The following is a 12,219-nucleotide window of genomic DNA, read 5'->3' as shown; positions in this document are numbered from 1 at the left end:
AGTCGAGGGCAGGTGGAAGATGCTCATACCCTCTTTAACTTCTGAGGAGTGGGAGGAGACTTTAATAGCCCCAACTAGAGTGTCCCCCTCTATTAACAACAAGATGATTCAGCTCTTTATCCTACACTACAGTTATTTAACTCCCACTAGACTTCAAAAGATGGGTAGGATTGATCACTCCAGGTGTCATAGGTGTAGTGCGGAGGGTGCTAATTTTTGGCATATGATTTGGGATTGCCCAATCATTCATCAGTATTGGGTATCGGTACTGGAGGTTCTCAAGGCCTTGGTCCCTCCGACACTGCAGCTGTGCCACAAGATGTGTATCTTAGGTGTAGTCGATGAGGAATCTTGGTCACATTACCACAGAATTTTCTTAGAAGAAACATTGTTACTAGCTAGGAAAGCGATTGCCCTGAGATGGATGGGAGATTCCCCCCCTCAAAGGGACAATGGCTCTCTCTAGTAAATAATGCGGTTTCCATGGAGAACATGGTCTATAAACATAGGGGATGCCCGCAAAAATTTGATAGGGTGTGGGGTGATTGGTGTTCATCTCCACTTACTTTGCATACTTCGCATCTGTACTCGACAGCTGATGACCCTTAAGGGTTCCCTTATCACATGATGTGTTATCCGGCTGACCATGCTGCATCCACTACTGGTTGATCATTTGAGTATGTAATGAGCCCGTATTGTTTTGTTTTACAATTGCATCATCTGAGCCACTGTCATGTAAATCTCACGTATATGATTCCAGCTACATGTTACTACAGCCTCATATAAGTACTATATCTGCATATATGATTGGCCCCTGCGCGGGTCATTATGATGTCATATGTGTGCTATACTTGTCTTATTCTCTTTTTAATAAAACGAGTTTAAAAAAAATAAAAAAATACTTTGCAGTACAATACCACTACTATATCCACCTGTAACAAGAGGTCCTTGTGTCCCCATCTAGTGGTTATGACTTAAGTCCATTTGCACCTTCTCACCACTTATTCAAATGGGGTTGGCACCAGTCTGGAATGGACCTCTTCGTACGATTTTTAGTTCCTTTAGATCACCAGTTGCAGTGCTTCTAAGTTGATGCTGAGTTTTTTTTGTTTTTTTTTTACCAATGAAGAGAATTGTAAAAAATTTATAAAACTACATATCCCACAATGAATCATTCAAGTCCCTGTCAAATGTAGAACTTCCCTCCCTGTTTTTGTGCAGTGAAATGTGAAAGATTATAAAATGCTGTAGACTTGACTTTATTTTTTCTTTGCTTTAAGATGTTTTAGGAGTGCAATTTTAATTTCCAGGTTGTCATAAGGAAGTGACAGAAGTATTGAGAACAGAAGAAAGTTCTGTTATGCTGCAGGGATGCTTAGGTGAAAATGAATGTGGCATCACTGTTTCATTGTTTGAGGTCTGATAGTTTGCCAAAGTAGTGGTTCTAATGTTTTATTACTAGATACAGTTCATGGTTTAAAGGGAACCTGTAAGGAGATTTATGCTGCCCGAACACCAGGCAGCAGGAAATCCCGACATGCTCCCCGGTTACAAACAGCTATAGCTAATAACTGTCGCATGGACTGCCTGGAGGTGCTCCAAATTTATTAAGACACATGCAGTTTGGTGCATTTTGTGCAAAAAGACTATACTGTAATGCCAGTCTTAGTACCGTATATCTACCTCATAGTTTAAAGAGGACCTTTCACCCATTATGACAATGTGAACAAACTATACAGACATGGAGAGCGGCGCTCGGGGATCTCACTGCACTTACTATTATCCCCGGGCGCCGCTCCGTTCTCCTGCTATGCCCTCCGGTATCTTCGCTCACTAAGTTATGGTAGGCGGAGATTTCAGTCACTAAGTTATGGTAGGCGGAGTCTGCCCTTGTTCTGCTGTAGCGCTGGCCAATCGCAGCGCAGAGCTCACAGCCTGGGAGGTTCTTTTCTCCCAGGCTGTGAGCTCTGCAATGCGATTGGCCAGCGCTACAGCAGAACAAGGGCTGACTCAGCCTACCATAACTTTGCGAACAAAGATACCGGAGGGCATAGCGAGAGAACGGAGCTGCGCCCGGGGATAATAGTAAGTGCAGTAAGATCCCCGGGCGCCGCTCTCCATGTCTGTATACTTAGTTCACATTGTCATAATGGGTGAAAGGTCCTCTTTAAAAACAATCTGGGAACTTGAGCGAAGTCAAGCAGGCATCTCCCAACCTTGCTTGGCTAGGTTAACAGGTATTTTTTCAGTTGCAGTATTAAACCAAGGTAAGATAATTCCATTGGTAAAATTGTGATTTTGCCAGTCCCAGCCTAATTATTATTTCACCTCATTTTATTACTAAAAATGTTGGTTTTCCAGTCTTCCTTTACTTGCTTTACTAGGTTGCTTCTGTGATGTTCTTTAATGTCTACAACTCCTGTGGAAACTCATATGTCTATATGATAGAACAAACAGTAGTCTGATCCTGCTGTCTTACTTTATTCCTTTTTCACTTCTCGCCAACGTACCCACTAAACGTTTTTCTGAGAAAAGGTACAGTGTTCTTAATCATACTGGACTTGTTCCTTGAGAAAGAATTGTTGAAAGTCACAGCAACGTGCCAAATAACAGAAGGACTTGTCAGATTGGACTGCTGCGGAGCTTTTATTTTTGCTTGTGGGCGTTCTAAAAGCTGCGTTGTATCTGGTAATCCAGTATATGTTGCTTGCTATCCAATTTTCTTGAATGGGTAACATAATAAAATGAATAACTGTAATCCTAAAGACTTTACATCTAATATAAAAAGGCTTAGGCCCTGATTTATTAAGACCAGAGTGTGCTACATCTGTCTTATTGCTAGAGAGGGCATTTAATTTATGATAAGGCAGAGGCCTCATCATAAATACAGGAGTGTGCGCCAGACTGAAGTCTACTCCAGCTTGAAGTGAATTCTGGCGTAGATGATGATGAAAGTGCTGGGGACGATGACCCCCCCCCCCATCCACACCACCTTTTCAGAAACTGGCAAGGGCAGTGTAAAAACACTACTTGCAACTAGGGGATCGATAGCGTAGGGGAATGATAGCTTCCACCCCTTAGTGTGTACCTTGTGTACGATGTGCAGAGATTTTTAAACGGTTGAGAATTTATTTTAGAACATCATTTTCTTTTATGTGTTGCTAATCTGCTAAGCCTTCACTTGCATTATCGTTCGGATTGTAGGATATACTTGAGGCATTTCCGAAGATTTTAATATCCATGAGGAAACATATGATATATTAAAGAAGAATAGGGATTGCCTTTTCTGAAACTATTATGCTACAGTCCTGCGTTTAGCGATCACTATATACGCAGTTGCGACGCTGATTTAAAAAAAAATTTGCGTGGTTTTTGTATACGTCAATGTTTTTGTTTTTTTTTGGTTTTGGTGCTGATTCCGTTCAGAAAACTTGCCAAAATCTGCACCAAAAAACGTAGGCCCTGCATGTTTCTTTTTCTCTTGCTACCACATCCTCATTTCATCATACCAAAATAAGATCATGCTTTTTTTATATCTCCAAAGAATTTTAAAAGGTCTAAGGCATATCCAGAAACTATTCCATACGTATGTAAGACAGCTTATATTTCTCTACATGTCACTCCAGAAATATTTTCTGTTTGAGTATTTTCTTTATGGTTTTCTGTTCCTTAAATTTTTATTACATTTCTCTCTATATTATGAACTCCAGGCCTAACATGTTTTGTACAGTTATTAATAACTTCAGTAATTCAAATCGACGTACTGACTATTGAAAGGCTGAGTCATTCGGAAGTAATACTAAATCATAGTTGCTTTATATAAAGTTGCTATTTATACCAATTTCAGAAATAAAGGTATAGGATAAACCTCATTTTAGGATACTTTTCACACGCACCCCTTTTTTATATTGTGGTCATTTAGCTCATCAGTCAGATATGCTATTGTAGTAAATTGGTCTTTTTAAAGGGAGCCTGTCACCAGGAAATTAATGTTTAAACCTGATTAGGCTACTTTCACACCTGCGTTAGGTGCGGATCCGTCTGGTATCTGCACAGACGGATCTGCACCTATAATGCAAACGCTTAGATCCGTTCAGAACGGATCCGTTTGCATTACCATTTTTTTTTGTTCATGATAATGCAAACGGATCCGTTTTGACTTTACATTGAAAGTCAATGGGGGACGGATCCGTTTGAAAATTGAGCCATACTGTGTCAAATTCAAACGGATCCGTCCCCATTGACTTACATTGTAAGTCTGGACGGATCCGTTTGCCTCCGCATGGCCAGGCGGACACCCGAACGCTGCAAGCTGCGTTCAGGTGTCCGCTTGCTGAGCGGAGCGGAGGACAAACGGTGCCAAACTGATGCATTCTGAGCGGATCCGCATCCACTCAGAATGCATTAGGGCTGGACGGATCAGTTCGGGGCCGCTTGTGAGAGCTTTCAAACGGAGCTCACAAGCGGAGCCCCGAACGCTAGTGTGAAAGTAGCCTTACTTTGGCGCTATATAAATAAAGATTAATAATATTATAAACCAGGAACTTGTCATTGTAGGGCTAACACAGCTGAATGTAATCCTACTTATCATTTTACTAGTGATCTGTTGCTTTAATCTGAAGAAAACATACTTGTTATCAATATGTGAATTAAGCGCACAGAGGGCAGGCCCAAACATCTGTATGCACCCTTGCTCCTCCAGCATCCTGTGCCAGCCCTTCCCTTTCCTCCTTGATTGATAGTCCCAGGTTCCTGTATATGTTATCTCCAAAGGATCTGTCAATCAAGGAACTGCAGGGGCAGGTTCAGGAAGCAGGAGGAGCAAGAATGGCTTGGAGCTGCCCTCAGTGCACTTAACTGCTCAGCTTGTCAATTGAAAGTACTTTTTCCTCCAGAATGAGGCAACAAATCACTAAGGGTGTTGCCACAAATTCAAGCTTTTTGTCAGGGGTGGATCATTCAGTAACAGGAGAGTAAGGACCGATGCAACTTCTCCACTTGTTTTTTAAACCACTCCAGGTTTTGGCTTAAAAAACTGCATAAAAAAACCTGAACATGTAGCAGCATTCTTAGAACACCCTTTGGACACCTAAAGTTTTATTTTATAGATAACTGGTAGTCCTAACCTGTTTAGTGGTGTTGCTATACTTAAAAACTGTTTGCAGAGGTGTTTATATGTAAAGTTTGATGTTTTCTCTCTCCAGAAGTGTTAACAAACAGTGATGAGTCTCCAGTGATGGTCCCAGCAAAAATGAGCCAGCGGCAGGCTAAAGACGCATATCTGTCTCCAACCAAAGACCTGGTCCAGGCTACACTAAGCCCCAGCATCATCCACAGTCATGGTAGGAAACCTCATTCTGAATTTGGTTGCATGTTCACAAGTTCATTATTCAGCCATCCCTGTGGTGCTGAGGATCTTGAATCTGGATTATTGCTCTCCTCTGTTATAACCTTGAATATATGTGTTCTCTATAGTGCATGTTTTATTTTTAGATATCTTAAACCTGCAAGTCCAGGAAACAGCAGATGTGATTTGTAATGATGCCAAAAAATGTGGTGCAGCTCAGTGTATGTCTTTTAAAATGTACTTGGTGTTTTCAAATTGCAGACTATTGAGGTAATTAGTCACACAATCTGGTGAAAACGGGACACATTTTAATTATGTCTGTACTGTATGTACAGCTACAACACAACAGGCATAGGTAAAGTTAGATGATGTAGCTTTCGGGCAAGGAGGTTGAAATATCAACCGTTTTTCCAGAATAAAATTATATCAGTCAGCCCAATAATCAAATAAAAAATGCATGCACTTATTTTTGCCCCTTCGATTTGATACTGTACAGATGTAGCAGGGTTAACACACAAACTCTTAACTCATTGCATTATCTTGAAACAAAGGCCATTGAAAAGCAGGTGTTTGCTTGACGCATTTAATTGAGATAACACGTCTCATAAAGCATGTGTGTTAACGCTACTACATCTGTACATTTAAATTTTGTCCGAGTGTTTCATACTGATGACATATCCTCGGGATATGTCATCACTATTTGACACCCAGCACTCCCATCAATCAGCTGTTTTGAAGAGCTTGCCAAACATGGCGCTGTCCATTACCTGAATGGGGCTGAGCTGTGCTTAGGCCATGTGACTGACAAATGTGACGTCGCAGGCCTAGGCCATAAGTGCCGTGGTCAGGCCATATACGGGCATGGCCATACATATTTTAGTCCATATTGGCCATTACAGTTGATCAATCTGGCCATATAAATTCACTGAAGTCAGGAGATGGACGAAAAATCTATCTGGAAACGTTCTTTCACTTTGGTCCACGAATGAACAAAAGATCTTTCGTCCGACTATCGGACAAAAATATTAAACACGGCAACTTCTTTTCTGACAATAATGGTCTACCATCGATCGGTTACAACGATCGCTTGTAGTTAAATTTCACCTGACGAGCGATAATTTTGGTTGCAGTCGTTCACTTTGATCAACTTTAGGCTAAAATGTATGGGTACCTTTACTTATCATTGGATGTGGTCTGACCAACTTAAAAGCTTCTCTAAGATTTGTACAGCAGAACTGGGATTTATGTGAAAGCTTTGTCTATTTTACCTCCCGATTTGCGGTCACGTTGAGCAGCAACAAAATACTAGGTGAGACGATGACCTAAAACTGGCTATACATATTAGATGTTGGCATGATCAACAAATTATCTAAAGTGTATGGTGGTGTTCCGTCCCTCGCCCAGTGGCCAATTTCGGAGGGAAAAAAGGGTCAGGCTTTGAATTTCAATATACCTTATTGTTGGTACCCTCCAGAGAGAACATGCAGCCAGATGGCTGAGCCAAGTGTGTATGGGAGGAAATCAGGAGGCCTTTTGTTTGGCTGACAGCTATAGAAAGTATATGAAAAGCTTAGATAAGTTGTCAGAGTTCAATAAAAACCTGTGCAGCCCCTGTAAATGTGCTTAAATAAGAAGCAAGGCCCCTTTTCTCCCCTGCTTCTTCTAGCGCTGCACTCCGGTCCTCCCTTGGTGCGTTCATCATGCTGAATACAGCACCGATATCCCTTTTAAATGCATTTGATGCAGTGGTTTCTGATAGTAAGGCTCATCCCACCAAACAAATACAGGAAAAATAATGAAAAAAGGCCAGCCTCTTCTTTCCCCGCCTTTATTATTTCTAGCCATCATGTGCAAAAACAGATGTTTCAAGCTACAGTATGGTCACACAGGTCACTGTGCAGTCAATCACTGGCCTCAACAGTACATGGTTCGTCACTGCTGAGGCCAGTAATTGGCAGCAGCACTGACCTCTTTAGATGGACTAAAGATCTTTCTGGAAGCGTTCTTCTAAAGAAACTTATTTAGTCCACGGATGAACAAAAGATCTTTTTGTCCAACAATCGACTAAAATGTCAAACTCTGCCAACTTGATTGTGTTCTGTCATCGGTTGGCTAAAACATTTGTTCGGTGTTGCAAAGTCACTATTGTTCTGTAAATAAGTTAATCATTATGAAAATCATCTACAGGAGTAATGGAAGAACACAAATCCATCACAAGACTCTAGTAACATGCAAAAATGAGGGAATTATGTAGAGTGAAAATACCTTAGTTTTGTTGTAAATCATTCTAAAGTACTTTGCTCTTTGTATAGTCACTTAAGAGCGTGATTTTATATCACCATGTAGGTGTATTTGCTTTTTTTTTATCAGTTTGAGTGTACATTACTGCTATGTTTTTTCCTCCTTTGTTATATTCTAATCCAACATTTTGAAGTCAATTTTTAAGCTTGTTGCGTCTCTTCACTTTTTGTACAAAAAAGTTTTGTACATTATGTTCTATATCAAATTTTTTTTTTGTACAGTTTTAGATTTGAAACCTATTTTTAGACATTGGTACAGTGCTCATATCTGGCTGCTGTGTGGGTGTATAATGTAACAATATGTACTCATGTCATGCTTCTATTTGGATGTCTGTTAATAATTTAGTAGATTATATTTATCTCAGTGTAAAGTTATAAACCAGTATTGTGTTGTCTGAGGGAAAGTAGCTGGAAAAGATATAGTTTTAAAGGGTATCCAGTTTTTACTGTTCTGTTCAAGAATGAAGTAAACACTATGCACTAAAAATGGCCGCTGCTTCCATGTATGAAAATGAGACCCGTGATCCCAAAGTCTCACAAAAAAACTTTCTGCAGTTTTCCAACCAACACAATACTTGTAATTGCATGTAATAAAATATTTAGTATAGGCACTGAGCTATTCAATAAAATGTATCTCTATAGCGCCACCTGCTGTTCATTCTTTTTCTTATTTCTTTGTCCACCTCACTGGGGTGGACACACATTCTCTGTTAAATCCTTCAGCTACCTCCTGAGCTGTGATAAGGTGCTGGTCAGCATCAACCTATTACACAGGACACTGCAAAGTGAAGGAATTATTAATACAACCATCATTCCTCCCTCATTCAATTTTATTGAGCAGATCCCTGATTATACAGGGAGATTTGCTTCCCATAATCATATATCTTTCATTCTGATGAAAGATGCAAATCAGTCAACAAACGAGTCATTTATCGGCTGATCAGCAGCACAATTATCAGGAATGAGCGTTCCTGTGAACACTTGTTCCCAGTAATTGGCCCAAATAACGTGCAGTGTTATCCAGGGCTAAGTGACGAAATTTCCTTCTATCCTGCCTCCTATTCATAAATGAGCGATCTTCACTGCAGAGGAGGACACTCATTGTTTAGAACGGCCTTCTATCCAACACTGATAGGTTATCTGTGTGACCAGTCCCCTGCAATAACCAGTAAGCATTGGTTAACCCTTTAATGACCAGGCCTGAAAAGTCCTTAGTGACCAGACACTTATCGTGATTTAGCGCACATAGTGATTTAACAGTGATTTATTTATTGGGCTACCAAAATAATTTTTGCAACTTTTTTTTTTTTACTTAACAGGGCTATTTTATATATGATTTAACATTTGTTTTCCTTTTCAAATTTATTTTGGGAAAACTGTACAAAAAACATTTTGTGCAAAATTTTTTTTTTTCCCAAACTGTAGCTCTTTATATTTTAAATATGCAAATGAACACCAAAATAAATTATTAAAATTAATTCCCAGTTTTGTGTCGGTCGTTTAGATATAGAATTTGTATAGTTGCATGAGAACGCGGTGATAATGGTGACTGTTTATTCCAGTATATCTGCCAGTACTATGAGTTTGTTGAAAATTTAATGGGGTGTTCCCATCTGGGACATTGATGGCATATCAAGCGCTCAGCTGTGTTTGAAAATCTTATAGTGGGGAAAGGAGGGGTGGCTTTGCATGCAGGCCTTGCTCTCCGTTCACTTTGAGGTCCGGTTTTTGAGATAGGTGCTGGTCCCAGAGGTGGAATAGTTATTCCCCTTTATACACTGGTGTCATCAGAATGTTAAAGATTGACAGGGGAGGACTGGCCATAGACCCTACAAGGAAATTTCCCTGTGGGTCGATGCCGGAGGGTCTGCCCGGCATCGACTCACAGCCGCCGGACAGGTATACAATGATCTGACGCTCTCAGTATTAATTAAAGGGGTTGTCCCATTTCAGACAAAAGGGCATATCGCTAGGATATGCCCCCATTGTCTGATAGGTGTTGGTCCCACCGCTGAGACCCGCACCTATATTGAAAACGGGGCCCCACAAGTGAAGGAGGGCGCACTGCGCATGCGCAGCCACCCTCCATTTATTTGTATGGGGCCGCCCAAAATAGCTGTGTGTTGGCTTGGCTATTTCCGTCGGCCCCATAGAAATGAATGGGAGCCTGGGCTGCACATGTGCGGTACGCTCCCATTCACTTCTATGGGAGCAGCGCTTGGTAGTGGATGGACCATGGGGAATCTGGGGTCTTCCAGCTACAGCTCTCCCCGCTCCGTTCTCGTTATAGGTGTGGGTCCCAGCAGTGGGACCCGCACCTATCAGATAATGGGAGCATATCCTAGCGATATGCCCCCATTGTCTGAGATGGGAATACCCCTTAAATGTTGGGAGCACTAATTACTTATGCACTTGGCCAACGGCTGAAGGTGCACTCCTGGATTCAAGTGTATCAATGTCCTCAGGACGTGATACAATTGAATACTGTGGCAAGGGTGGCAGTATTTTGTGCTGCTCTGTGCTATTTGGTTCTGCTGGGGCAGTATTTTGTGGTGCACTAAGGTATTGCAGTCCCCATCTACTTTTGTTGTCCCTGCCTACTTGTGTTTGCCCCCTCTTCTGTGAATTTTGTCCTGCCCACGACATGGGGCCACTTTTAGGCTTTTTTTTTTTTTTTTTTTTTTACAGGGCCAATTAAATTTCCAAGTCTGCCTCTGAAGGTTGAAATAGTCTGAGGGTCTTCTATTTGTCCTTTCATGCAGATGCAGGATGAAGTCATCTGTTGGTGTTCACCAGCTGTAGGGACACCAATTTTGCAGTAGACACCCATAGGCATTACAGTGTTGCACATTCCATCGATGTCACTTCTTAGAGCTGTGTGTTTATTCTAGTAGCGCTCTTCACCCTCCTCGCTGTGAAGCTGCAGTATCGTAGCAGGACCGCAAGATGCCTGCCACATAAAATAAACAATAAGTAAAAGAATCCTGATACCGCGCTCTGTCAGTTTTAGCTGCAATGTGAATAAGCCCCCCTCACACCCTCCGTACGGACTAAGCAGTGGGATGTCACAAATCTGAGTTACTTTTACTTGATTTTTTTTTTCCTCCCAAGTCCTAGGTCCTTTTAGGATGTGTCTGGATTATTATTATTTTTTTGCAGGCACAGGTCAGGTCAGAGTGTTTTGAACCTGGAGGCGCGCCCCGGCCGGCAGCGCGGCTCCTTAATGGAACCATTCCTGACGAAGGATAGCGACTCTATCCGAAACGCGTCAAGGCTTAGTGGTATCTGTGACTACCTGTAGTCACAGTAGTGACGTCGCTCCTGCTCTGTACGAGCGTGAACCACGACATTGAACTAAAGGAGCCACGCTGCCAGCCGGGGCGCGCCTCCAGGTTCAAGACACTCTGACCTGACCTGTGCCTGCAAAAAAACAAAAAACTCCAGACACATCCCAAAAGGACCTAGGACTTGGGAGAAAACATCTAGAGTAGAGGTAACAAAGATTTGTGACATCCCAAAGCTTAGTCTGTACGGAGGGTGTGAGAGGGGCTTATTCACATTTCAGCTAAAACTGACAGAGCGCGGTATCAAGATTCTTTTACTCAATGTCACTTCTTGTTCTGCCTATCCTTTATCCCTGTTCCATGTGCTGTATTTATTTCATACAGGTAGTAGGATTTTTTTTTCCTTTTGTCACTGCGTTGTAGTGTAGTTTTACTCAATTTCATGTTTGTACAGCACTTTGTTTACAGAAAATGTAAAGTGTCCTTTATGCGTTCATAGAACTTTCCACTTGTCATACAGGTTTGTTAGCTTTTCCTTCAGTTTATGACATTAAGACAAGGGGTGTGGTTAAGCATTGCAGAACAAAAAAATGGCATTCTAATCATGTGATTTCAATTAAAGTCCCATCGAGACAACTTATCTCCTATTGACATAAGGGGTAAGTGTCCGATCGGCCAGAGTGACTGCTGGGGCCACTGAAGATCGCAACAACGGCGTTCCATGCTTCCCGTTCAAATTGAGCATCAGACGCACATGCATGTCCGCCGCTCCATTAACTATATGAGAACGAGTACAAGCACTTTGCTATTCTGGCAGCCCCGTACAGCTAAATGGAGTGGCAGCACGCATGCGTGACCACTGCTTCATTCCAACGCAGAGTGGTCAGACACCCACTAATCAGACAATGTCGATAATGGAACAACCCTTTAAGTTAAATGGGTTGTCTCACTTCAGCAAGTGGCATTTATCATGTAGAGAAAGTTAATACAAGCCGCTTACTAATGTATTGTGATTGTCCATACTGCTTCCTTTGCTGGCAAGATTCATTTTTTTTTTCCTTCATATTGTACACTGCTCATTTTCACGGTTACAGACCACCCTGCAATCCATCAGTGATCGTCGTGCTTGCACAATATAGGAAAAATCACTAGCCTATGTGTGCGCTCCCAAGATTTGCTTAGGTATGCAACAAGCTTGAGTACACTGCAACCTGCATTCTGCTGACAACTTTGCTGGAAAACGAGCGGAAAGTTGAATTTCCTGCGATTCTGTAAGCAATTATCAGAA

The 12,219-nt window shown here is 41.6% G+C and overlaps 1 protein-coding gene across 8 annotated transcripts in view; it reads left to right on the top strand.

Annotated features, from left to right (window-relative positions):
• OSBPL8 (oxysterol binding protein like 8) overlaps nt 1-12,219 on the top strand; it is a 243,922-nt gene that overhangs the window by 147,102 nt on the left and 84,601 nt on the right. For all 8 annotated transcript variants that reach the window (XM_040410150.1, XM_040410159.1, XM_040410132.1 and 5 more), the window contains one exon: nt 5,205-5,342. In XM_040410150.1, coding sequence (XP_040266084.1) covers nt 5,205-5,342 — 138 coding nt within the window. The remainder of the gene's footprint in view (nt 1-5,204; nt 5,343-12,219) is intronic.

Source organism: Bufo bufo, chromosome 1, assembly GCF_905171765.1.
Source record: "Bufo bufo chromosome 1, aBufBuf1.1, whole genome shotgun sequence".
NCBI lineage: Eukaryota > Metazoa > Chordata > Amphibia > Anura > Bufonidae > Bufo > Bufo bufo.
This window is presented reverse-complemented; position numbering and strand designations above follow the sequence as displayed.